The following is a 27386-nucleotide window of genomic DNA, read 5'->3' as shown; positions in this document are numbered from 1 at the left end:
TTTATATCAATATACACGTGGGACAAAGGTAATTTACTCAGTGAAGGAAGAACCCCCTGCTACATTTAATCATGCCCAAGTACATGGGAAAGTGCTGTTATGGCTGTTGTTTCTCCCTGGCTTTTTAACCCAGCTATTGAGAAGCCCTTTTCTTCTCATGAAACACCTTAAGCCCAAAGCCTAATTAAACTAGTAAAATGCCATTAAACCTGGTGAGCAGACTTCTTTCCAGCCACTACAGTTCACAGTTAGATTCTGGGTGAGGGTAGAGGAAATCAATGTTATGTTCACCCCTTAATGAGAACATAAACACTTCCACATTAAAAGATTATTTTCTTAAAATCCCCACAGGTAGGTGGGGGATTCACTTCACTTGTGAAAGAACAAAACATAGGAAAGAAAATAGTGGAAAACACAAAAAAATTTTGCCTCTTATGAAAAAAAAAGTATCTTCCCTTCGCCACAATCTCAAGCAAAGCCAGAAGGGGACAGAACAAAACAGCACATATATATATATATATGTGTGTGTGATTAAAGCAACATGGTCAGGGTAAAATTCAGAGAGCAGATTTGCTCTTTTTAGAACCACAGGAACCAGGCTCGTTTCAGTGTGTCCACGCAATAGGTAATACAGACTTGAAATCCATGACAAAGAGATCCACATCAGAGTCAAACACACACTTCAGCTACTTTTGCTCATCAGATCATCAGTGAATACAAACAGGAAGGTCATGGCAGAGGCCAGTGGAACTTTGTCACCTCTGGCCATGTGAGAGCCTTGCTGGTTGCATTCCCTATGCAGAAAGAGCAAGTGTGCACTTCAGGGGCTTTTTAGAGGGAAAAGCAAAAGTGAAGTATCTGTGGGAGACACTGCTCAGTGCTACACACCATGGGCTCTTCAGACTGGAAGCTGCCTTATAAATGTCTGATATATCAGCCAGGAGTCTCATACTTGGCTGTGTATCTGCTGATACCACAGTCACCGTTGGACATTATTGTAGTAAGCACTTTGTTGAAGAAACTTTCTCTTCCTCACAAAACTCAACTATCGTGTAAAGCAAGAAGGCGGCTGCTCCTTCCAGCCATGTAATTTGCACAGGATGACTCTCGACTTTCTCCTCAAGATCCCCCTTTGGACCAGCAACTCACCCTTTGTGACTGCAAGCCTTATTTACATCTGCTTTTGAATTATATCTAATTCACCTTAGTTCAAATTAGAATGAAATTATTTCCGTTTAGGTGTAGGAAACCAGACGTTTTCATTCCTCCAGACTTATGACTTTTAAAATGTATAAGGTCAGTGTAAAAGCATTCCTTAAGTGGCAATGACATCCCTGTTAGGTCTGGGTTGGGTTTGTTTGGGGTTTTTTGTGTTTTGGTGGGGTTGTTTTGTTTTGTTGTTTTGTTGTGTTGTTGTTGTTGTTTTGGTTTGGTTTTTTGTTGTGGTGTTGTTGTTTTCTTGGTTTTGTTTGTTTGTTTGTTTTAGGACTAACTTAAATATGGTGAAAACAAAATTTCTAAAGAATGTTACAGGTAACAATCTAAGTTCACTTTTCCTGAAAGAGATTATATGTATTTTTCCCCTCCTTCTTTGTATTTGCCATGTTGTTTATAGACAGTTTAACTGTTTTCCTCAAAACATAATTTAATTGGCACTGTTCCTCCTGTGTGGGTTTACCTCTCCTCCTTTTTTGTTGAAAAACAAAATCTTCCCCTCCCTTTTTTTATCTTAAATAAGGGAAAATATTTTTAATCATGCAAGTTACTCTATCCAGAGAGACCAGCAGCAATGCAAACACCCCTAATGATGTTAACAAGACCAGCAAAAGGGTTCGTTCATGTGGAACATCTTACAGTAAAATACCAAAATTAGATGTGGTCCTTCAAATCAAGTAATTTCTTTTTAGTCAGCTAACAAGATTTCAATGCTGGTTGCCCTTTAAAAAGCAGTTATTCACAAAGCTATGCAACTTAGCCTTCACAAAAGCACTAACGTGCTTGGCTTTCTTTCATTAATGTTACATGTTGTGGGTTTTTTTTCTACTTCACTAACATTTCAAGAGAAACAAAGTGATTGTCATGTGGTACACTCAGTCCTGGAACTGCAGCACAGCTGTTTATTCCCAGACTCTGAGCATTTTTTAGACCTACACAGCAGTCTGTATTTTCTCTTAAGGGAATTGTACATCTTACCGTAAGCAGATATAGTTTCCATATTCAGTTTGCCTATTGTATGATACTTGGCTGTAAGAAAACAAATATATGCTTTATCCTCTTTCTATTGCCCTTTTTACCTCAAATCAAACTCCTCTGGTTCAAGAAAAGAGGACAAAAAATAACATGGCAAAGAATCACAAAATTACTCCATTTTGCATTTCAGAAAAATCAAAATGACCAAACATCTGCTTCAGACACCCTCTACTGGAAAGCATCAAGTTTATCTCTCTGCTCCTGAATTAAGTGATCACGTTTAAGGGGGGGCAGGGGAGAGAATGGGAAGCAGGAACATTTAACTCTCCAAAAGGACTGGTATCTGTTCTATAAATCATTGTCTTGCATTTAGGGGGAGGAAAAGATTTGGTGATTAAATTACTTATTTCAACAAAGGTGGGAAACATGCATCTGACTTCTTTGATTATTAGGCAGCAGAAAGGACTCTAACTCATAATTCTGTGGCCACTTGAGTTTAGGATTAAGCCAGACCTAAAGGTTTCTTCCAGGAAGGTGTAAATGTAAAAATAGGGACTGCAATAAAAAGACTTAGCCATGATACACACAAAGAGTAACCTGACTCATTTTCCCCACAGGTGAAGAAAAGGTTCTTGAAACTAGACCAAAATAAATTAAATCTGTATATTTTGTGTAATTCTCACATAACAAGTATGCTGAGGGACGGCTACAAACTCTGTTAGTTTGCCCAGTGCAGGATTTTGTTCTGTAAAAAGATCTCTTCTGTCATTGAACTAGTAAATATCTACTGAATATATTCAATCTGGGCTGAAACCTCTGTGTAGTCAGATGGAGTCGCTTAACTCAGTGGTGGGCAGGGCTGCCCTTTAAGGAAAAGTTGAGAACTTCCTCTCTTCAGAAGCAAATTCTGTGCTACATTTTGGAAGTGTTGTCCCATGTTTTCATCATGGTAAAAGAAAAAAAATAAAGCTTAAATTATATAAATAACAGTGGATCTACTACCACTGCTTTAAAAACCTACATCCCATTAAACCTTTGGAGAAGCTTCACACATGTTTTTCGTCACATAGCAGTACCAAGACATTTTGTCCTTAAATGACTAAAAAGACAATTCTATCAAGCTTCAATCTATAATTAATTCTCTTCCTTTTCTACTCCCAAATAAAGTATTAAGATAAACAGCCTGATTTGGTACTAAGCATTGTTCATCATATGCTCTCCTTGACGATACTACAGCTTTCAGAATTCTGTTTGACGTGCATAATGTACTGTATGTGAAGCAGTGAATTACATTCCTATCTAAGAGAACATGCTGAATTACTATTTCTTTCCCAAGACTCAGAGGTGAATAATTGCACCTGTCCTCCTTAAGCAGACAAAAGACATTAAGTAGTGGCCAAATGGAAAGAAAGATTTAAAAAGAAAATCACTTTAGAGTTGGGCAGGAAAACAACTCAATCCAACCTTTCATCCAGCTCTATACAATATCAGGATTTCTAGTAGTACAGCTTCTGAAGAAAGGGAAGCTTTCAGTCAAAGAAAAACTACCCTGATAACAAAGCAAAAATTGAGGTGCTTGCTAAAAGTTTAACAGAGCCTACTTTTAAAATAAAACATTGCCAAAACAAAAAAATCGGCTGCACATCTAAGTGTTTGTGGCCAAACTTTCTCATTTACATGATACAAATGAAGAAATAAAGTAGGATAGGGAAACAAATAAGCTGTGTGGTTCTTCAAAGGTCACACAGAGACACAGTAGTAGAATCTAGTATAGAGCAGAAGTGAATATGCTGGAAAATACCACAACCTAGATGATGTGACAACCTTCACACTGTTTGTGACCCCGCTGAACATAAAAGCCAGGTTTTGCTCTTACGAACTGCAAGTGCTTAGCAGAGAGATCCGCAGTGGCTCTGGGTTCATCAGAGCTATGCTGGCAGACATCCAAGGAAAGGTCACCAGGACAGAAGGACAGAGCCGCAACAGAGCATTGCCTTTGGTGCCAGGAGATTCCTAGCACCTGACAATGCCAAAGGGCAAATGCTTAAAAAGAAGAGAAAAAAGTGCCCAAGGTGAAATTTCTGTAAAGAATCTCCATAAAGATCTTTGCAATATTTCCAGGCCCTTTCAAATTTTTTCTTCTTGCATCGAAGCTGCCTCTATACCCCAGGAAGATAGCTATTTGTACATGAATAGACCAAATGGAAAATATACCGCTCCTCATGGAATGTAAAGGTTCTATTTGGCAAAATCCAGGCAGTCCATCTTGCAGCTCTAATGAGGAACACCATGGAAAGCTATACTAAAATATTGACATCCCCCCAAATAAAATAAAAACAAAGAAACAGAGCTTTGGGAGGGAGGTGCCATTGCAGGAAGCAGGTCTCTCTTCACCAAAAGCACCGAAATCTGTATTTAGCATCCTCAATGAGAACCTGATATTGCACAGAAAAGAGACACTGATTAAAAACAAAGAACTTAACTAACCATACCTGTTTTCAGCTAGAAGTTTTGGTCTTCAAGAAACGCCTCCATCACCTTACAGTTACATGTTTTGGAACAAAATTAAACTGCCTAGCTATAAACCTGGAAAAATACAGAAAAACACCCTGGTTTGACAGATAAGGCACCAAGCTGAAATTAAAGAAACCCAAAGCCTACTGCCATTCTTTTCCTGCAACAGCTGCATGACCTTGGGTAGATCCCTTCTCTCGGTGCCCCAGCTTCCCTTCCTTCTTTCTAGTTACATGCTTTGGGACAGGGACCTGCTTTTACAGTATGCTGGTACAATTCTGAGGTCAACAGAGTCCTGTCCGGGAAAAAGCCAAGAGAGCACTGTCATGAGTTGTGCCATGAGTAGCAGAAAATAAAACCAAATCCACCCTGCATTCTTGCTGATTTGTTTTTTCTCTCAGAAACTCCAGCTCCCTCCTTCATGTGTCCTGCAGAAACCCATTCCACACAATGCTTCCAGTCTCCCCAACACAGAATAAGTTCTCCCACAGCAACCTTCATCTTGACACTCACCCAAAGTAGAGAAATGACTTGAAAAACAGGCCCAAGACAGACACACAGGTCACATTATGTCACAAGGTGCTTCTTCTAAAGGAAACCCAGCTAATAAAAGCAACAGCAAACACTTCAACGAAGGTGACAAAGATCAGAATTCAGATTGCTTAGCAGATTAATCATGGGCGTGCATGGAACTCTAGGATTTTGGCCATTTTTAGATCATTTGCTATCAACGAAGTGTCTAAATTGCTGGTGGAACATATGCTAGAAAATTGCAGGGGACAATCTTGCTGATCTTTGGTCAGCATTTGGGTTTCCAGTAAAGCAACAACATTTGAAATTTGTTAAGGGTAAAAACCTGAAATTTCATCATAAGAATATTTCAATGTTGACAAATCAAAACTTCCCACAGACATGCATTTCTTCCAGCTCCCTTTGTAAGCAGAAGCTGCTGTTGACAGTGCTGTTGTATATCATCTCATTTGCAAGACTGGTGTAAATAGGACCTCAAGGCAAGGAGGCGGGTCTAAGTGCAGAAGCAAAAATTTAATCCCCTATGCCTTCAATAAATGGTGTAGTTTCATATTAAATCGAAACCCACAATTAAAATAGAGAGAAGAAAGACTCCATCAGCAAAATTATCTGAAGCAGTGTTTGTTCAGACTAGTCCAAAACTCTTCACCCTTGGGGCTGTAATACAACAAGGAAGACTCTCGAGTGTGTTAATTATTTAAAATGAAAGCAACACAGCTGCTGGCCTTTTGAAATAATCAATCTCTCAAAAAGTGTCAGGTGTCTCCAAAACATGTGACAGGTTGGCAGCTTGTAGCATTTACTCTTGAGCCCTAATATGAGGATTTTCTCTGGAGCCTGGAGGAACTCATCACCTTTAGTAAAGACAACCTGCCTGGCCCACTGCAAATGAGCTAGAGAAGCTCAATGAATACCACTGACCTCCTATTTGCTGAATTAAACAGAAAACCAGGATCAAAATAAACATTAGAAGCATGTATATACATATATATAGACACACAAACACACATATATGAATGCAGACACAAATACATGTAGAGATATGTATAGACAGATATATATCTGTAGCTGTAAATTACAGACTTTTACTGAGATCTGTATTTACCGTCTCCTACAGGTCTATTTTACAGTCTAAATTTAGGGAATTTTCTCCTCTTCTTTAAAAAAAAAATGAAACAGGGAGCATCTGGTCTATTTTTCCAAGTCCATTCAAAAACCTTCATTCTGTGTGTATCTGCCAGTTCAGTACGCAATAAAAATGTACTATCAGCAAGAAAATTCCAATAGAGTCTGTTTGTAAACAAAAACTTCCCGTCTCCAAAACAGTTGATCTTATTAGCACTAGGAGGTGGTGAGAAACTTTTCAGCAGTATATATTTTACCAACACTGTAGAAATATAATTATACATATTTTTTGGTCTTTTCAAATATTTAAGTTATATTTTCCACCACTAAATCTTTATTATTGAAGCACAGCAGTTACATACAGAGGACTTTTTCCAAACTTGTACATTTTAATAGTTCAGAAAAATATATTTTGTCCTGTGGTTTTTGCTGAAAATTTGAATTTTTTAAAATACAAGCTAGAGAGAAATCTATAAAAGATGACAACAAATATCAACCCACAATATCCTTTAATTAATCTGTTGAAAAAAAATAACACTACATAATATATGTGATGTGTAGCAAATGAGTAGCGAATACAGGAAAAAATAACATTAAAACAACATTCACACATAAAAATCAGAATTCTGACACCAAACATCTCCAAACTTAAATTTTGGTGGAACTTTTCCATTTCCCCAGACTTTTTGAAAAAGATTTGTTGCAAGTCAGTTTAAACATTTTGTGTTATCAGTGCTCTGCACTCTGAGAGGTCCTGCCATTTCTGATCAAGGCAATCAACTTCAAACTGTAATTAGCATCCACCAAATGTCCTCCAAAAGGAAAACCTCACTTGATCAGCCTGTACCACCCACAGGCCTTTCACACAGTCCACGTTGGCCCTCCCAGGTCTGTCAGGCTGCACCCACAGAGCTGTACCTTGGCAGGACCCAAGCATAGCCATGGACAGCATTTAATACAATCATCGCAGCATCATACATATTTTTTAAAATAAAACTACTTTTTGAGGTAAAATACAGGAAGCTAATTTGGCTGAAGTCCTATAATACCAGTGACTTCTCCCTACAACTCTTTACTGAAGTTCAGTTTCAAAGGTTAATACACAAAACGAATACACTGGATACCTCAAAGGCTGAATGTAAAACACATTCATGGATTTTGTGATTTTTTTTTTTTTCTTTAAAAAAGGCCTGGCCAAGTTTTAATGGGCTGTCACACACGAATGATTATAAAAGCACTACAATGAACTGAGCTGATAAGCTGATCTGATCAGAACTAAATGCATGTGATTGCTGCTTTGAAAAGCTGGCCTAAAGAGGCAGCATTGAAAGCAATTGCACAACTCACTGGTACTGCTTGCCTCAGCTATAAGTAAGCACAGATGGCGAGAAAAGTTAATTAAGAGACATATTTGTTTGGGGGTTTGAAATTTCCCCCCTCTCTTCTCCAAAGAAGCCAGCCATGGTGAAAATGTGTTTTACGTTTGTGGCCTAATAAGTTCATGTTTTTGAGGCTCTGTTCCTGTAGATAGAGGTAATAGATAAACAGAATAAATAATTTATGTCAGCAGTTAGCATATGGATTTGCACTTGATCCCTAAGCTACTCAGTGCACCTGATAGCTACAACGTTGTGTCAATTAAAAATATTCCTTTCTCCACAATTCTTCATTTACTTTCCTCCTTCCCAGTACAGCTTTTCTCTTATACCACAACTGACTCCCAGCAATGGAGATGTCATCCTTTTCATTCTCACTTTAATGACTGCCTCTTGCATTTTCTCCCTCATTTCTTCTTGCAGTATTTCATAAGGAACATATCAGCAATTACAAAAAATAGCTTCTAGTGACAAACTCTTTTTCTCTCCTGGTTGGGAATTTTCTTTCCCACCTCTCTCCAGCCCACACTTGAGATTTCCCCAGATTAGCTAATGGGCTTCTGAAACTGGGACTATGACAGCGATCTGTAAAGTCATCACCATCTTTAGAGAATCAGCAGACATCCCTCATAGTTTATATACTGTGACCAAAGTGTCATGTATAATAGCAGACATGTTGTTCAGTGGTCCTTCAACAGTGTATGATTCTTTGGACCCGTTTCCATGTTTTTTACCAGAGGCTACTATAATGATATTTGCCTGTAGCATCAAAGAAGTACTGGCTGAAGAATGGTAGAGATCAATCTCACATGAAAGGCCCTTGCAAGTAAGAAAGGGTTAACACTAAGGACAGAGGAAAGCAAGATTTCAGAACTTCAAGTTAAATTGAGAGGTTCTTAGAGAGACATTTCCAATTCATGCCTACTGTACTATTTAGTTCCTTTCCCATCATTGCTGATTATAAGGATGTGCCTGTGTATTTGGAAGCTTCTTCATCTCTAATCAGACCAGCTCTGTTCTATGAATCCACAATCCACTGTTCGTGACGCTACAAAATGAATCAGGCAGGAGGCTCAAGCCAGATCAGAAAGTGACAGCTTCTGTTTAAACAGATATCTCAGAAATTAGTGATGACTGAGGACAGTATTATACTGCATATGCATTTAACTCTTAGCACTATCTCATTCTCTAAAAGGAGGTGCAACAAAATTACCCACTGGAAAGATCTTGGTATAAAAAAAAAAAAAGAAAAAAGAAATTGGATTGCTGATCTGTTCTCCTCATATATCCAGACAATTAAAGGCCTGTTTTGAACAGTACACCCATACTATACATATTGTACACTCCCTGGATTTAAGGAAATTTGCTTCATAAAACATTAACTTTGCATTATAGTGTATTGGTCACATAACTTACGGTCTATCTTAAGAATCTGGCAAGTGTCAGTATATTGCTTCTGTCAGTCTTATTTCTGTGCTATAGAACCAATTTTGAGTAGGATATTGCACTTCTTACAAGAATGTGTTCCCTAACTAGGTTTATATTTCAGATGACAGGATGACATTAAAAGGCTAGAGATCAACACCCAAGACCAGCCTTGCAGTGAGAACCTTCGTGTGTCATTCTGCAAGGATTTTAGCCAAAAACTTGATCTGTGTACAGAAACAGATATATACAAACTAATAATTTAGCCAGTAGATATGTACATATATATATACATATAGAAATAAATAATCATGTTTCACATTCCCAGGTGGTCCCTAAACATTGTATTATCTAATCATCTAAAAATGGCAGGTTTTCTTATTTTATAAATGTATACAAAAATTATTTGTTTAAAAAGTCAATCATAGAGAGCTCAGTACAGATGTTAATCTAATTTGTGTGGTAATGATCGAAACAGTCGGTTTACATAAAGCGTTACAGCTGTTCAGTACTGCAGTCCTGCAATTCTGTCACCAGCAATGAGGGTTACCTACCTGCCACTGGAAATTTTTGAGACGGACTCTGCATAGTCATGCTGACAGTCTATAGGACCTTCCATTAGTGCTGCCCACAGTGAACAGCCTTGCTCCCTTGCTGCTTTTCTGTCCAAGGATTGTCAATGGGAAAGCGTAAAGGGAGCTATAGCTCCTTCTACTGGGTTCCTAAGATTAAAGATTTGAGATCCTACTGGGGCTCAGAGAAGAGAGTGAAAGAAGACCAGTAGCGTCTCACAGAATTCTGCATAATTTTTTTTTCTTTTTTAATTCTGCTTTGTACATTCCATCTAACAGCATAATTTCAGATGCAATCATGCATTAAAAGAAGTTACCAAAAAGAAGTCTGGGGACAGACTGCTGGAATAAGGACAGAAGTACGGCTAAGCAAAGTGATTGTCTGATCCACATATGACATCTCAGATGTAACAGCTTGTAAACATTATCTGTAGAGCTCCAAATAATAACTTTAGAGATGTGACCAATCATGCTTTGAAGGCTGTCACTGATCTAGTGGAGCATGACCAAATCCCGTTAGAGTGCAGACTAGATTCTAGCGGAAAGTCTTACGTATGCTGAGCTGCATATCTAGACAAAGAGTGTAAAGGCATCACATATGCTACGGAGATGTATGCACATGAAGAAATTAATACATGCAACTAAATTCTTGGACCCATGGGCCTGCAACAAAGGTTTCAGTCCCTACAGGGTAACTCAATCTGTAGCAGTACTGTGTGCGTCATCAAAGAATATCGCATTGACAAATTCCTTCATAAGCAAGGACTGACTTCTGCCTAAGTGAGTGTGGCAGATATCCGTGACTGCTACGTGAATGTTCAAGAAAGACGTAAGAGACTCCCTTACGGTTTCAGCTGAAACAGTCAAAAGCAGATGAGGTGCCGCTGATGAATCTGTGTTTTGTTTGCCCACTTTACACATGTACTTCTTTAAAATTTCCACATAATCTAAGCAGTCATTTGTTAAAGTTAATTCACTGGACAAGATTTCTTAAGTTCTGCTGAAATTCTACCATCCTTCCAGTAAAATGTGGAGAAAGGGAAATGGAGTCTTTGAGACACTGGAAGACGCATGAGTAGGAAACCTGCACAGTTGTGAAAGTGCTCAAAGGACAGTTCCTATATTGCCCAGTGGGGACAATCAGAATTACTTCAACTATTTTTTAATCTTCCTTTTTATCTTCCTTGGATTAAGAAAGTTCAAGTTAGATGGCTAGGTGTCTCCCATTCTGGGCACTACATGCTGTAATTCTGTGGCTACAAGCTTCTGCATGTGAATGCTAGGGGAATTTCTAGCCCCCAATATCAAAAACAAGTCATCATATGCTTTGTAAGGGCCATTTACCACATTGTCACTCTTATTAGTGTACACAGACCCTATGGGGTATCCTCCCACCCAGCATAGCTATGAGAGGTTAACATCTTCTTGTTTGTTCAAAACCTGAATTGCACTGTTGACTGAGAATATATGTAGTCTTTCTTTTATTTTTTTCCTTCTCTTAGATAGCTCCAAGAGCTGAAAAATTACTCTGTCTAAACAAACTTCCTGTTCTTGTCTTTCCTAGGGTGGAAAGACTGCTTTTAATCAACGATTGCAGCACTATGGAAGAGAGATGCAGAGTGCAGAGAGATGCTCTCAGATGAAATAAAAATCCCACCTTTGGCTCAGACATATTTCTCAGGACCAACCAGAGTCATAAAGGTCTCTTAACACTGCACTTTGTATGATATTTTTTTCTTTCATTTATTAAAAAAATGAATTAGAGCTTTTTTTTTAGTTACATTTAGCCCAATTAACATGAATCATTTTTGTCTCCTACAGCTTTTCTCCACACAGGAGAAAAATCCAAAGCTTTTCTCTTGGCTCTCTCTCCAGGGACTAATATCTTTAAGTACTTCAAGGCCAGATCCAACTCCCTGACATTTGTTTGCCTTGAACTTGCAAAGTGCTCATAAGTTTGTTAGCCTCCAAAGCTTCAAGAAACTGCAATGATCTTTAGACATATTCCATGTGGGAGGTTTTGCAGAAACAGCTTCATACAGCAATAAAACCTACAGCTTGTTCTACTGAACCTGTGTCAGATGAGGGCAAATAAAATCCTCTGAAGTATTGTAGATATCAAGTTGAGCATGTTACACTGGGAGGATTCACGAATAAAGGAGCTCCTCTATATCCGGCTTTTATTGTTGTCATTTGCCATAAAAGTGTCAGTCTGAACCCAGCTTAAACAAATCTGAGTTAGAAACAGGAACCAGACTGATTCTAACTTTATCATAATACACTGCAACAAATATTCAGGCAGATACTAAGGCATCGTTTCCTCTTGGAAACTGGACCTTCATCTGATGCTGCAGGAGGAGCTGAGTTTGCTGGAGTGCCTTGCCCTGGTCCCACTCAGAGTCTCATCCTCAGAGCATGAAGAAGTAGGGAAGGTATGGGAAAAGTATGTGATTGCAGTGGTAGACGCTGCAATGGCAGCAAACCTGTTGCAGCTTCTTACCACCGGTCCAGGGATCTGCTGAGTAGCACCACAGCAAAGCTCCTCATAGGAGCAGGAGCCAAAAAAATGTGCCAGTTTTTCTAAACAGTTGAACCCAGGGACACTGAGGGCAGGACTAACTGAACATTTTATTTATCTTATCAACTTGGTTTTGGCATTTCTCATCTGCACAAAGGTTTATGCAACTCTGGTTATTCTGAAATCTCTACTTCCCAGCAATCAGCAAAATCAACTTCCAGATTAAAGTATAATTTCCAATGACAACATATTAATGGGCTCGATGGAAACAAATATTGTCCAGGTAAAGCAATTCTAGTTGAGGTACCATCAACTTCAGTCTAAACAAAGAAAAGAGGCACTGTGGAATTAGCCTAAAAAAGAATCTCGTGCCTTGACTGACATTTTAATTCATATGGATACAAAGATGTCTCCATTTTTAAACCATATTACAGGCAGTACACATTCTTCTTGTACACTCTGTTGCTATGTAGAGTCAAAGCTTGACTCACAGAGAGGGTAGTGTTTATTCTAAATGATCAAAGCTAAGGAGCAGTTAGTACTTGAATACCCACAGTTTAAGCTAAATTAAGCTGTGTAGGGACTCTTTTTGAGCCATCGTTCTAAACACGGAAAATATCTGTGCCCTTCTGATGCCAAATACTGTTTTTTCCCTCAACAGTTTTTACCATTTTCAATGACACCATAATGGAATTGAGCAAACAGCAGAATCCATAGAGATGTTTAATTTGCTCCGAGATCTCACCACCTCAGAAAAGAGATAAGATTTTACAAATTTATTCTCCTCCTTTATTTCAATTACCATGTTAGTGCTTCAGACAATTCCTAACCCAAACTTCTGGCCAAAAGTCTGTTGGCAGGTAAGATGGCAGATCTAAATCAAATCGCAAAGATCTTGTAATAAAGATTGCATAGCACAATTTCCCTTCTGTAGTAAGAGCTGCTAATTTGCTACTGGAATTCACTATAGGATGACGAAACTTCATTACATACACTTGACAGGATGTTAAAATAGTATGTTCTTTAAGAAGTTCTAACAATATCCAAAGCTAAGTTCAAATCCAAACATTAAAACAACAAAGTGTAGAGTGGGGAAAAAAGGAAAATTGCTCACACTAACAAGGTCTTACTCAGTTAACTCTCTCAGAGTCTTTCAAAATCAGAAACTAAAACAAGGAAAAAGTTCTTCTATAAGCACGCTGCTACACCAATATGACAAAAACCACCATGGGACTTCAGTTGTGACTCTTTCATGGTTGTCAAATTAAAACACACAACAACAGTAAGGCCCCCCTCCCCATTCTTTCTGGCCACCAGTTCATGGAAATTACAGAGGACCAGTAGTCTTTGCCTAGCAACAAGATTGCATGTTTGCTACTGATCACAGCAATGATGAAGTGGTGAATATTAACAAATTTAATGATGGGAAGAGATGCCTTCCTTCACTGACTCATCCATACAATTTAAAATCTCTGAAACAGAATAACTCATTCATCTAACAAACTCACTAGAAACAGAAAAAAAAAAGCCATCAATAATACTGCTTTCCAGCCCGCATCCCTGACACTGACACTGAAACTCAGGCACACTACAGTAATTTCATGCAAGGAGAAGGATTGCTAAATGTACAAAAATATATGTATTTCTACTGAGCCATGAAACTTTCATATCTGCTCACATCTTAGACTCATTTTCTAGAGTTACGGTTAGTACACATGAGCTGTTCTGACTGCCGTGGGACACAAAGAGCTCTGGTGAAGTGTGCTGAACTGTCAGCCCCTGGGCACCTCCATCTCCCAGGGAATCATACAGCTCATTCAGGTAACTGCAGAAAAGGTTATAATTACTTACAGCAGGATGTCCAGTACAGTAGGTGTAGCTAGCATGGGACTGGTAGTGCAAGCTTGCTCTTGGAAAGGTGTATGTATTCCAGGCAGGTTGGCTGCTATTCCACTGGGAGCTAAAGCCAGGGCTCATGGTCACTCTCGATTTACTGCTTTGGTATGTTCTCACTGTGGAGCTGGACTATCAAAAAAGAAAGAAATGCAATGTGAAAATAGCTTTTAGGGTAGAATACAAACAACGCAGCTACACATCATCATTATGCATATACATACTGCCACACGGTCTGGAATAAACTTGACTGTTTCCTGTAAGGAACTAAGAAAAGCAAAAAATTGATTCCTTCGAAGATACCAGTGAAATAGTTACACTGCTGTAATGCCCAAAAAAGACTGATGACTGTTAGACTTCAGGCTGGGATGTAAATCAAATGGGCAACAGGTAGGTAATAGAGATAAGGAGATGTTCTGAAACAATCTTACAAGATTAATAGTTGAAACATCTATGTTAATTTAGTATCATGAACTAAACATTGGCATTTATTGAGCTCCTGATCAGCTATGTCCATTTTACAGTAAATGGCAATTTGGGGCCAGTGTTTCGATAGATTTCTTGAAGTCTTAAAATCCCATCTAGTGGCTAGGTAAGGTCAAGCCTTTATAAAGCTACCTCTGCAATGCAACTATATAACCTTCCAAATAGACTATGAAATTTCATCACATTTTAAAATTTCTTAAAATGTGAAACAAAAAAACCCCAAAATTTAATTCAATAAGTTCATCTGAAAGTAACCCAGACTATGGATATGTAGCTCATCACTTCCATTCTTTCTCCCTCTCATTTTGTTTTATTTTAAATGCAGTTTTCTGCTTCTAGTTCTCTTTTTATAAAAAATATTCCTAACAAATGCTTGCACTGATAGGGGTAGTTTATTAGGAAAAAAGCTGATTCCTAAAACGAGTAGAAAATGCATTAGAAGTGGATGCATTTTTAGCAGATATTTAGATTGGTCTTCAAAGACATGCAAATGTACTCTTCCTTCCATATTCTGTTCTGCATTTGAGTTTTGCTTGCTTTCTTTTTATTGGCAACAGTGTTTTCAATATCCCATGCAAATTTACACCAGCTAACTCTAATCAATACAAACCCAAAACTGTTACTTTTGAAGCATTACATTCATGAGGACCTTAGTAATACTACAATGAAAACTTGAGAAATATGAAGACAAATAATATTTCTTAGAAATGCTTATAAATGTCCCTGTTATTAAGTTGATGCTATCAATTTCAAAAGCTATATTCAAGAATGATGCTTCATTTATTTTTCCCTCCTTTCAGAGACAACTTTTATACATGGTATATGTAGCATTAACCAAATATCAATATGGGCCACCATCGAACAAAGTATTTCACACAGTCCAAGACCATCCTTACCCTGAAGTACTTGCAAGATAAATGAGGAGGTCAGGAAAAGGATGAAAGAGCAGATTCTGATGCAGAAGCAGAGAAAAGAGCTTTGTAAACATGACTTTTAAGTTTCATTTCAATGCTTCAGCTCAGTTTCATTGGGAGAGGATTAGTGAAATGGAAGGAAAAGGGGACAGGGAGAAGACATACAAAAAAGAGTTTTCAGGGACACATTCTAGCTACAAAAATATATACCCTGTATAATCTTTCCCATTTTTAATACCATATTTAGATGAGCTCCTTGTAGAAACTACAGGCCATACTGGCATTGGCTGAACATGCCCTCTTTATCTCATTTAATTTCAAAAGTTTAAGTACACAGAGTTTGCCTCGGTTATCAATTGCTGCATAAACTTTAAGTTCAAGAAAAGGCCAGATGACTTCCTGCATGTGTTTATTTCCTGCGCCGCCGATTAGGAAGCCTGAAAAGAGCAGTTTCCGCTCACCAGTTCTCAATATCTCGACGGATTCGCCTCCCGCCCCCACCCCTAAGCGAAGGATTCCTGCGGTGTGATTTCTAAAGATTTAACTTACGACTAGCTGAACACAAAGCATATGAATGAACACTAAAACCCACACTAAACTCTCATTAGTCACCGTGTGTGACAAGCGGTTACTTTGTTCTTACAAAAGGCTTAAAGGGAAAAAAAAAAAAAAATCTGCCCCTACAGTTAAAGAGCTTTATTTGAAATAAATCTTTTTATATGAATTTAAATCATGACAAATCAAAGAGGAGAAGCTATGGCTACAGCTAGGAAAAAAAAAAAAAACAAAAAACAAAAAACAGTTTTAATGTTTTGTGTTTGTTTTGTTTTGTTTCTTTCCTTTTTTTTTTTTTCCTTTGCCTTTTACCTTCTTTCCCCAAGGAGCAGAAACTGCATATTTTTCCTTTGACATATTACTTATCTTTCAGATCGCTCCTCAAAGACAAATCTCTCTTTCTAGGCCCTCACAGACTTGCTTCTACATGAGAGATGAAGACTAGGTTTTGTTTCGGACAGATCAAGTAGGTTTTCAGCCACAATGTACTCCTCTGTGTACATTTCTCCCCTTTATAAACATCAGGTATTCAAGTGTAGCTGCTTATTAACTCCTCTTGAGGAGTTCATCCCCGGCTGAATATTCTGTGAGTATTGAGCTGCTGTATTCTAACAATAGCTTCACTCCTTCCTATTATTTCTGATGGGTCTGCATTGTATGGACCAGTGAAAAATACCTGTAGCTGATGGGATGTGAAGATGCATTGTCAGCTGTGATAATTGTTAACTGATTATCTGCACTGTGGCGGTGAACTCTACTACGGTAAGGAGAGACGTCCTGTTAGCACTATACAGACGTGCACAATACCCATTCCTGTATTAGAGAATAGGAGCAAAAATAAGCCTGTTTTTTAAAGTGCTTGTCTCAGATGCTGAACAACCTTCTGCCTGTTGACCGAGTTTTGTTTTGTGCTTGTGTGCTACAGAAAACACCTTCCTGTATCTACTAATGTGCTGGCAGCACAGTTCAGCCCCAGAAGTAAATACAGGCACAAAGATGAGCCGCTTTGCCCCCTTTCTGCTCCTCCACCCAGCTCCCATCCCATGGTGGATGCATTAGAGAATGGTGGGCCATTCAGACCGTCAAGGATGTGCTGGGTGTCTGTCAAGGTCTTTTTAACAAAATCAGGACATTATCCTACCTGTGCAGGTCACTTGGGATGCAGAGGTGGGAAGCAAGACCCCATGTACCCCACTCCCTCTTGGGGTGACTGGGAGGTCCCTGTGAGGACAGCCCTCTGCTCTGAGTAGCTTTGTAGAGGGGCTACTATTTCTGACCCACTAAAAGCTTGTCTTTCTGTGGCTTACCTCTAGAAAAAAAAAAAACAGCAACAAACCAACCAAACAAACAAAACCCCCAAAACACCACCACCACAAGTCAATACATGACAATATGCCCAGGATAAATGGCTTTGAAATCTTGAAGCTACCTGTGTTGTCAGCCAGAGATGAGAGACATCTGTACTGTCAGCCACCAAGCCCTGGGACAGCCTGGTCACCCTGCGGCACTAACCTCGGGTGCTGGGGGAGCTAAGACATGAGATCATGGACCTCAAAAGTCAACGTGTTGAATTCAAGGTGTCTTCTGAACAACAAAACTGTATCTCTGCAGTCTTGCCAGCTCAGCACAGAGGTGCCCATGGGAAAGCCACTGGGCCAGCTGGTGGAGCTGGGAGGGGAAAAGGGTGCAGTGGGTACAGGTGCCCAGGTGCTGGCAGCATGGGGTGCAGGGTGGCCTCTGTGAGGAAAGGCCAGGGCTACCCCACGCCAGACACAGTTCTAACCAACTCCAACCAACCCATCGCAGGGCACAGCTGAGCCCCTCAGCCGAGACAGTGGTGCTCTGGGAAAATGTATTTAAGAAAGGGCAAAACACTGCCTGGGGGTGAGGGAAAAAGTCAGAAACATCCCAGCGAGCACCCAGAGGAGAACAGGAGGGTGATGAGGTTCCCCTGCAGCCCCTAGAGAGCCTGCCTGGAGCAGGTACTCCAGGACAAGGTCTGTGGAGGATCCCATGCTGAAGGAGGTGGATATGTCCTGAAGGAACTCTGGCCCATGCTGGAACAGGGGGAAAGGGTGAGAAGCAGAAGAGAGGAGCTGTTATTCCCCATTTCCCTGTGCCACTAGGGCTGGGGAGCGGGCACAGGGTCAGGAACAGAGAAGTAGAGTTGAGCCTGGGAAAAGGTGGTAAAGGGGGAGTTGCTGTCTTAATTCATCCTTGCTTCTCACTATCCAAACTTCTTTTCACTGGCAATAAGTTCTTTTCTCCCAAGTTAAGTCTGGTTTTGCCTGTGACAGTAATTGCTAAGTGATCTCCCTGTCTTTATCTTGATCCACGAGCATTCCCATCTTATTTTCTACCCTGTTTTGTTGAAGAGGGAGAGTGAAAGAGTGGCTGGGTGGGGTGTCTGGCAGCCAGCAAGAGGTCAACTCACCAAAAACTGGTAGGTCTTGTGGTACACAAGCTTTTATTCAGGATTGCAAAGTGCCTCTATTTCCCCCTAAGTCTATGGGTTACTCCAAGAAAAGGTAACACCTATCCCCATAATCCTCTTATTTTTATCTTAGGCTGTCGATGGTAGACCACCACTGCCACTCCTGAGACAACCTGATTGGTTTTCTAAGAAAACTTCTGCAGAAAGTTATCAGACTACAACAAAAAAGAATTGTTGCCCTCCTTGCTATGTTCTGCCAGAATTAAGAAATATTACAAAACTAGGGGAGAATTTTCTTTTCCTTGAATAAATCTCACCAGTATTCTGATGCAATCTAAATTTGAGATCAGTAATATGCAAATGTCTAAGCAAATTTTAAAATATTACCCTCTTTTTCCTGTGCCTTGATTTCTCTGACATACAAGTATGGACAATCTTATTTTAAAACTTCTAGGCTAACCTTTTCCTCATGTTTGTAAAAGTTTTGAACACTTTTGGACAGAAGAATGACTGAAGTGCAAAGTATTATTATTATTATTATTATTATTATTATTATTATTATTACTATTTCTTGAGCTTAAATCCTTTCAGTTCTTAATTCTTTTAATAGGTGATATGTGAAGTCTAACAGTGGAAAAAAGTAGAACATAGTATTTATGGAGCACTTTTTATCTTCAAAGCACTGTGCAAATGCAAAACAGTGGCAAAATTTATGACTGGTGCAACTTTTCCAACTTTTAAAGCATTTTATACTAGATGTAAGAACAAGCAGACACTCCTGATTTGATGTGAATACAGGAAACCCTTTGACTAGAACATTAAGCAACATAAATAGTTTTGACATAGTCTTATGTCATCACACCAGTGACTCTCCACATTTTGCAATAGAGTCATCATGAAGTAAACTAACAGGAAAAACATGTGCTAATTCTGAAATTCTGCATCATGTCAAATGCAAGACTGACTACCTCTATCAGACACTCTTCTGCCAGCTATTCCAAAATGTTGTGATTATTATTGGCTTTGTCATTCAAAAGGAGAGGCTCGATATTCTGCTCTACCTCACCCCTCTACCTGAACTGACTTTAAAACGACAAGTGGGATTAAAGAGGTGTAAATAACATCTGAATTCAACCTCCCACTACCTCATCTTTTAAAAACAACTTCCCAGAGCTATGATGTCATTTTCTTAGCCCACACAATTTGAGCTACCTCCAGTCCCTTGGATTTTGATTACAGAATGGTTCTGTCTTCGGCTCTATCTGGGGTTTTATTTCTGAAAGGAATTGTTTTTGAAAGGGTGTCCACCCTTTTCCCCCTCTCCCTCCAAGGGATTTGATATCCCTTATTTTGGATGCCAAAATTATTGTGAGAGTTGGGAAAGGCCAAGTACAGAAACTGCCATTCTGAAGATATGGTTTGCAGGAACTCTGTATGCCTGTACTTGGATCACACCATGATGCAAAGCACAGTCCTATGCTCTTAAAACTTTGGATGCTTTACAAAATACTACTGTTCTCATAGAAATCAAAGTTTCCTATAACCTGGGAAAGTCAGAAATGAAAATAGCTGCCCTGGAACATTATTGCATGAGCTAAAATGATGTATTTGTTTTCTTGCTCAGAGAAAATATGAAACTGGCAACCCAAATCTGAAGTTAGTTCATCACAAAATCCACCTGAGAGACCTTAAAGATTGTGGTAATTGTAAAATTGAAGAGGGAGGGGTATTTTGGGGTTGTTTTGAAAACTAAACATGGAAGATATTGCAGATTTTTTTTTAATAGCAGGAAAGATGAATTTTGCGCTGCTACTTTTCTCAACATAATCTTTCACTATAGCTTGCAAATCTTTTACAGCCTAGGACCAGATTCCGTCTGTTCCAGTAAGAAATGAGCTCTTAATACTTGGCCACTGCAGATTTTGAGTTTATCAGGTTTGTCTCACAACGTTTATGAAAAGAAAAAAAAAAAAAATCAGAGACATGATCGAATTTAAGAGAAACATTGTTTTTCCAGGCATAGGATTGAAACTCAATACCCTATACCTGGAAAAACAGGGTCAACTGAGAGAAATGGCATTCCAGTGAAACCGCAGAGAAATGATGAGGCTATATTTCATATCTCAGCATACATGGAAGGCTATAGCTCATCCAGAGGATCCAAGAGCACTGAGCATTAGCCCACATCAGGCCAAAACCCAGGATGTGCAGCCCATCTGCCTCCTGCCGGTAGGTGGGAGAAGAATGTTCTCCTTGGGCTGGCTGTGCTCAAACAGGGCAAAGGGGACTCAGCCCTGCACGACACAACCAGCACAGCTGAATTACTTAAAGCTGGGACCCAATCAGAACGCTAAGTTGAGAAACTTTTTAGGATAGATCCCAAATTAAGTAACTCTTGAGGAATGTATTCTAGAAAAAAAAAAAAAGTCTGCCACTCATTGTTATTTTTCCTCAGAGTTATGCCTTGAAAACAAAATATATATGGTTTTCACACTCTTCTGGTTAGAACTCCTGTCATTTCCAGTGACTCAACACAGTAATTCATGTTGTACTTTTAACTGTTACTTGAATCCTAAGAGCATTTTTTTCCTGGGCAAAGTATGAAACATTGCTCTTGTAGTTACAGAGAGTAACTGCAAAAATGACGGCCGTCAGGTTTTGAGGAAGAGGCCACAAAGAAAGAGCCTGGTTTTCTGCCATCTTATCATCCACATCAGTGCCAAGGGGCAAAGAATCAGTAACAAGAGACAGGCCAGTGACAGTTCAATTTAAAGCCTCTTAGACACCTGTGTGGAAGACCTGGGTGTAATCAGAAGTTGCTGTTACCTGATGGTTCTCTAGGCAAAAATTGAAAAAGCAACAACAACCACCAAACAAAAAACCACAAACAAACCCAAAAACTATGGTAAGTGCATTTCCTAGTATTGCATTCCCAGGTACAGATGGCTCCTGTATTACTTTTGCTGTAAGTCAACAAACCACTTTTACCTTCATATTATGGTTTTTATGTGAGCCTATGTACCACTGACTGAAACACGAGTTCAGGAGCTTTACTGATTAATGACTGATTTTAGCATTTACTTATCTGCTAAATTGGGACTTTATACAGACAACTATATTTTGTGAAACTCATTATTTTTTGACAGTTTGGGGAGAAAAATATTTATTTCATTAACACCTGAATTTGTTCCTTTTTACAGTACCCAGAGGTATGTTTCACTGTGTTCTGCAGTATCTTAATATTTTTTCTGATGTATCTGTTTACTACATGTATATTGAATCACTCCCTGAACAATAAATCAACCACTGTCTTGGATACAAAATGATTTTCCTCACACTAGATCTGCAATATACAACTTTTTTTAGATAATCCCAAGAGTAACAGCTGGCTGACAATTTAAACAAGTCTGCAACATTAACCAGTGAGTGCAATCCAGACTCACGTACTGGAGAAGAGGGATGCTTATGAACAACCAAAAAATATCTGTGGCACAACATCACTTCTACAATTCTCCCAAGTGAGAAAAAGTCAGATTTTTTTCCTCAGCTGCATTAGGCAAAGCATTAACTCCAGCATCACATGTATATTACAAGTCTTCACATCCACAAAATGCTTACTTTACTGAATGCAACGCAGTTACAAAATGTATTTGGTCACTGGGAAGAATTCTATAAATCCTGCAAAGGTACCCAATGTACGGCTCCCCAGCTAACTCCTGTGGATGGGTCTGCACGCTTTTGTAAACCTCACTGTGGGATTAGGACATTTATCAAAGCTATGATTTCTTTGCCACAATGTTATATCTATTGTATACCAGGAGTTCTGCAGGTGCATGATTTATCCATCCTGTCATTAGCTACAATACCCTGCAAACAGTTTTTATTTTCTGCTGGAGAAACAAATACTCCTCCCATAAATCGTTTTACTGCTGATTGGGGAACAGGCTCCTGCTCCCTTGACAATAAACCAGCTTGCTTTCTCGGACCATGGAGTTATAATTTTCAGCATAACAATCTGAAGCTCAACACCATTTCTTCTGGAATTAAGTAATATAGGGAAAATTATAGCTTACTTATTTTCAATATCACGCCTGAACTCTCATTATCTGTTAAGTGCCAACATGTTTGATAGCTTGAGGAACATTACAGACAACACAGCCCCTAAAGATCCAACCAAGGAAACACAGAAGGAGGAAGCAAACCTCAGGTAAATTGAACAGATAAAACTATCTTTTAAAATGAAAATAAATTCTCAATATGAATTTTGTTCCTGGGATCAGGATTTGCTAAAGGTTTCAATTTCTCTGATAATGTTCATGGAACATTTTTAAAAAGCAAGAAAGCAAACTAGATGTCCAGAAAATCCAGAAATGAAAAGCACTTTCTTAGTCTGTGAAATCATAGTCAGACAGGCCTCTCACTCAAATTAAATATTCATAGAACCACATATATTGTATATGACACATTTGAATGTGAAAAGGCTAATATCCTCTGGCTTTCCCAGTACTCAACTAATCTATTAGAAATGTAATAGTCAGTCTAACCATTCTGTGACTTCAGTAGGACATATGAAAAATAAAAGAGAAAGCAGAATGATCTACAAAGAGAAGAAGAAAATAAGAAGCAAGACATATCCAAGACCAGCTCTCAGGGTACTCAAAATCAATTTCAACTGCCCCAGATATCTGTTGAGTATCAAATACAGAACAGAGGAACATGCATACAGAGCTACGTGGTTACCTAGACAAGCTGTTTTTTCCTCCTTTAAGCTTTGGGCTCTCATGCTGGAGAAGAGAGATCATTCATTTATTAAAAGGGATGAGCAAATTATAACTGGGATGTTGACTATAAGCTCCTTGATTTCAGTGTAGCAAAGACTGGTTTTCCAGGCTACATCAACACAAGGTTACAGATTTCTTAAAGAAAAAAAAAAAAAAAAAAAGAAAAAAGAAAATATCAGTGAAAAATAACATTAAAATTCCCAGTATAAAAGACAACAGAAATAACTAAGAGACAGTGTGTTAAGGCACAAGAGCTTATGGGATTTTTCTTTCTTTTGGGTTTATTCCCCTGGGGAAAATCAAAAGCAATGAAAGGCTATTAAAATCCAAATACTTCTGCAGATTACTGACAATTCTGTAGTTTAAACTGGTGGAAAGGAGACATGGGCATCAACAAACAAAAATACTATTAAGTCAATGAAAAACTTTGTGAATAACTTAAATGAAGGAATAAAGTAGCAAGAGGCTGAAGGTTTGACCATACGAAGCTTCTCTGGCCTGGGTCAGCGCAGCATTTAAAATAATGGGACTACTCATGTCCTTAAAGTAAGCCATGAGTACAAGCTAACAGATCCCTGACAAAGCTGTGTAGAAACTACTCTTTGAGTTAAATACAGTTGTCTCCTGCATAATCGCCTGTTGCACATAAAGCGCTATCATGTGGCCAGATCATAAAAGAAAACTTCTCTCTAGATAATATCACTCAAATGTTTCTAAATATATAAAAACACTTTTACTTGCAAGTATCAATGTGAATGCAAATAAGCCACCTTCCCCCCATAGTACCATTCCTTCACAATATAAACCACTCCTTTTATTCCTAGCAGCTAACGAACAAGAGTTTTATGGGCTGACTTGCATTTCCAACCTGCCACAAGTGTTTCATGTTGGCATCTTATACTATATGAACTGGTAAACAAACCAAAACAACAGCAACAACAAAATTCCAATAACTTAGATTTTAGCAAGGTTACTGCAGTAAGGAAAGAAAGATCACACAGGTCTGCAAATAGCTTCAGCTTTCATGAAATTACACTGCTGAGAAAAAATAACCCAAACACATTACACAATGAGGGGCTCCAAAAGCAAAGCAGAGATCTTTTGAATCCTGTTGGAGGGTGCTCAAATAAGACAAGTCATCAACCCTTGAGAGAGGAAATCCAGAGAGGCTCCTCAGAGCCTCCTGGCATGTGGAGCTGCACTTCTTCGCTTGGGAAACACTGACAGCTAGGGGAAAAACTCCATGCGGCTCAGCCTACGGGATTTTTCTGCCCCAGTGCCCAATGGCATGAAGAGGATTCAGATCCTTCCTGTTGAAGTTCAACATCATAAACTTGACAGGCAAAAGGAAGCGAAAAAAAATAAAGAAAAGCTCTGATTTTGTGTTTCTCCCTGCTGTAACCAGAGCCCACTTTCCTATCCCCAAATGTTTGTTAAGATGTTAAAATCTAGATTTTAAAATGTAAGTACAGCAGTTGTGTCCAGGCTGCAAGAACTAGATGAGAGATGAGGAACAGAGACTGAGGACAAGAGAGAAGACAACCAGAAACCACAGCAGGAGGCTCTGAGGATAAACAGATGCTACCCTGTCTTATCTGTGTTTTCTGTTTTGTGTTTTTGAGCCTACTTCTCAGAAGACTGGATATGGAATGAATGCAGATGGAGATTTCTGTCACATTGTTCCCAGTTGGTTTAAAACCTCAGCTTCCCGAGTCAAATCTTTTCTAGAGCTGTTGACTGTCTTTCCAAAGCCTGAGGATGGACAGAATTTCTTACCACTCTATAAGGACACTGGTCAAAAAAGGCTACAGGATTAACAGCAAATTAAACTAATATGGTTACCATAGAAATTCTTTAAAAAATATATATTTTGAATTTAATATTTCTTTGTCAGTAGATAGTCTCTGCAGCTCCATGCTTAGAATATATATTTCAGGAAAATTTGCCATATAGCATATTCAGTTGTACATTGTAGTTCCTGACACATGTGGGTATCATAACCTTCCAGCAGAAACAGGAAAAACCAATAATATTTACAAGATTTCTACAGAAGCTTACAATATTAGTTACCCTATTATCTAAGAAAACAGTTCAAAATGACCGGTGGGAATATCTTTGAAGATTTCTAGAAGATATTTTTAGAGATACGTTATTTATTCAGTTCCAAATACTCCAAGAATCACCTATACATAGCTTCAGTATTATTTAAGTGCAACTTTTAGTATCTAGTGAACTGTTATGTAGATACTAATATGAAGTTAATGGGTATAGTTGTAAAAGAAACTCACCTACTGTACCTGGAAAGAAAGGATAGTCTTTCACCTAAAAACTATGATTTAGAAGATCAAAAATCACCATTAGCTCTGAAATAGGCTTCTTACATGAGTCTAACTTCCCACAACTCTTTCCCAGCCTCTGTAATGGGGATTTTACTACTTCTTTTGCATCCTTTGTGAGAGGGTGTGACACCTTTTGTCCATTAACATAGAACAGCAATGTCCTAAATCACCAAATCAATCAGCAATGACCTGGTCACCAAATCAAGTTTTTTGTCAATTTTCAGTTATATAATGAGTATAAAAGCTACTATAATTAAGAAAAAACAGAACAAAAGATAGAGAGAGGCTTTCGGTAATTCATATACACATACACAAGCATAATTGAGTGAAATAAAGAACACAGGCAGAATACAGAGGATATTTCCAATTATGTTTAAATCTATTGGCAGACTAATTTCTTAAGGAAGTTAATAGCAGAACCATGAATTAGATAGATTTAGGAAAACTAAAGCACATAACAAAAGCAAAGATGGGAGAAAGTAAATTCGGGGAGCTGAATCACAATAATGGAGTTTTGCTCTGTCTCATTTATATATATTTACACGGGGGAGAAAAATGTTGTGAAGACATTCTTTCATCCATAGACATAACAATCAGAAATTGTTACAACTTTTTGCATATTCTTTCTAAATTTTGCATTTTAAAAGAAATATCTAGAAACACTGATTCCAGGGGAAAAGGTAGTGGATTTTTTTATCTGTCTGCTGCTAAGATTTTATATAATGAGGATGAAGAAGGGCACAGGGGAAAAAAATATGCTGTTCTACAGCTTAAATATAGAAGAAAAATTTTATCTTGTATTGTAAAACCAAAATATATTTATGCACCTAACCCCTCTAAATTTTAGAAATATCTGCTGTAGACTGTCATTATACCCAAACTGTTTGCAGATGCTGCTGCACAATTGAAGAGTCAAACTGTGTAAATATTTTGTCATTGTCAACTTGTTAACAAAAATAAAAAATATTAAATGGACACTAAAGAGATGCTAATAACACCAAGATCTGAGGTTATCAATTGTTTTTACAGATCTCTCTTTTCATTTTACAGCTCCCTCTTTCACACCGAAAAATGGTTTTTTTCTAACTGGACACACCTAATAAGAGTTGTTAACATGAATAGATAAATCGAATTGATAGAACATGCATGGATTTTTTGCCACTCCCTAAAAATCTGATTTGAAACAGAACCATTTCAATTCATTACATACTCTAGAGAAATTATTATTTCACGCAAACCAATTTAATAAGTTTAGACAAAATATTTCTTATTTTTAAAACTTAATTTTAAGAAGTAGAACATTTTAGTCTCAAAAATAAACACTATAACCTCAAATTTAAAAAGAAATACAGGGGAATATAGCTGCTATAAATACAGTAGAATTCAATTTTGTTAAGACAAATTATCAGTAAACATTTGATCTCAAGAAACAAATCGAGCTGATCAAAAGAGAGCAAACTTGGTAGATAAAGCAGCAGATACACTGTTTATTTGGTTCTTTAACATCAGAATCATACGGCTTGACAGGATTCTAATAAACATTCATCTGCAAACATTCAATAACTTTAGGAAATGTCATTCGGGTGCTGGATATCAATTTTGTTCTAGATGCTAAGGTCCCAGTGCATCAAGATCCTTACGCATATGCACAACTGTTAGCACTGGAAGAAATCTACTGAAGCCCAGAGGATTCATTATAGTACCAGAATCATACACCGACTTTCATTTGAAAG

General features: G+C 38.3%; 1 protein-coding gene across 4 annotated transcripts in view; it reads right to left on the bottom strand.

Moving 5' to 3' along the window:
- Nucleotides 1–27386, bottom strand: part of RBMS3 (RNA binding motif single stranded interacting protein 3) — a 710128-nt gene that overhangs the window by 480236 nt on the left and 202506 nt on the right. For all 4 annotated transcript variants that reach the window (XM_065055125.1, XM_065055127.1, XM_065055126.1 and 1 more), the window contains one exon: nucleotides 14103–14276. In XM_065055125.1, coding sequence (XP_064911197.1) covers nucleotides 14103–14276 — 174 coding nt within the window. The remainder of the gene's footprint in view (nucleotides 1–14102; nucleotides 14277–27386) is intronic.

The sequence above is a fragment of the Columba livia genome, chromosome 2 (genome assembly GCF_036013475.1).
Source record: "Columba livia isolate bColLiv1 breed racing homer chromosome 2, bColLiv1.pat.W.v2, whole genome shotgun sequence".
NCBI lineage: Eukaryota > Metazoa > Chordata > Aves > Columbiformes > Columbidae > Columba > Columba livia.
This window is presented reverse-complemented; position numbering and strand designations above follow the sequence as displayed.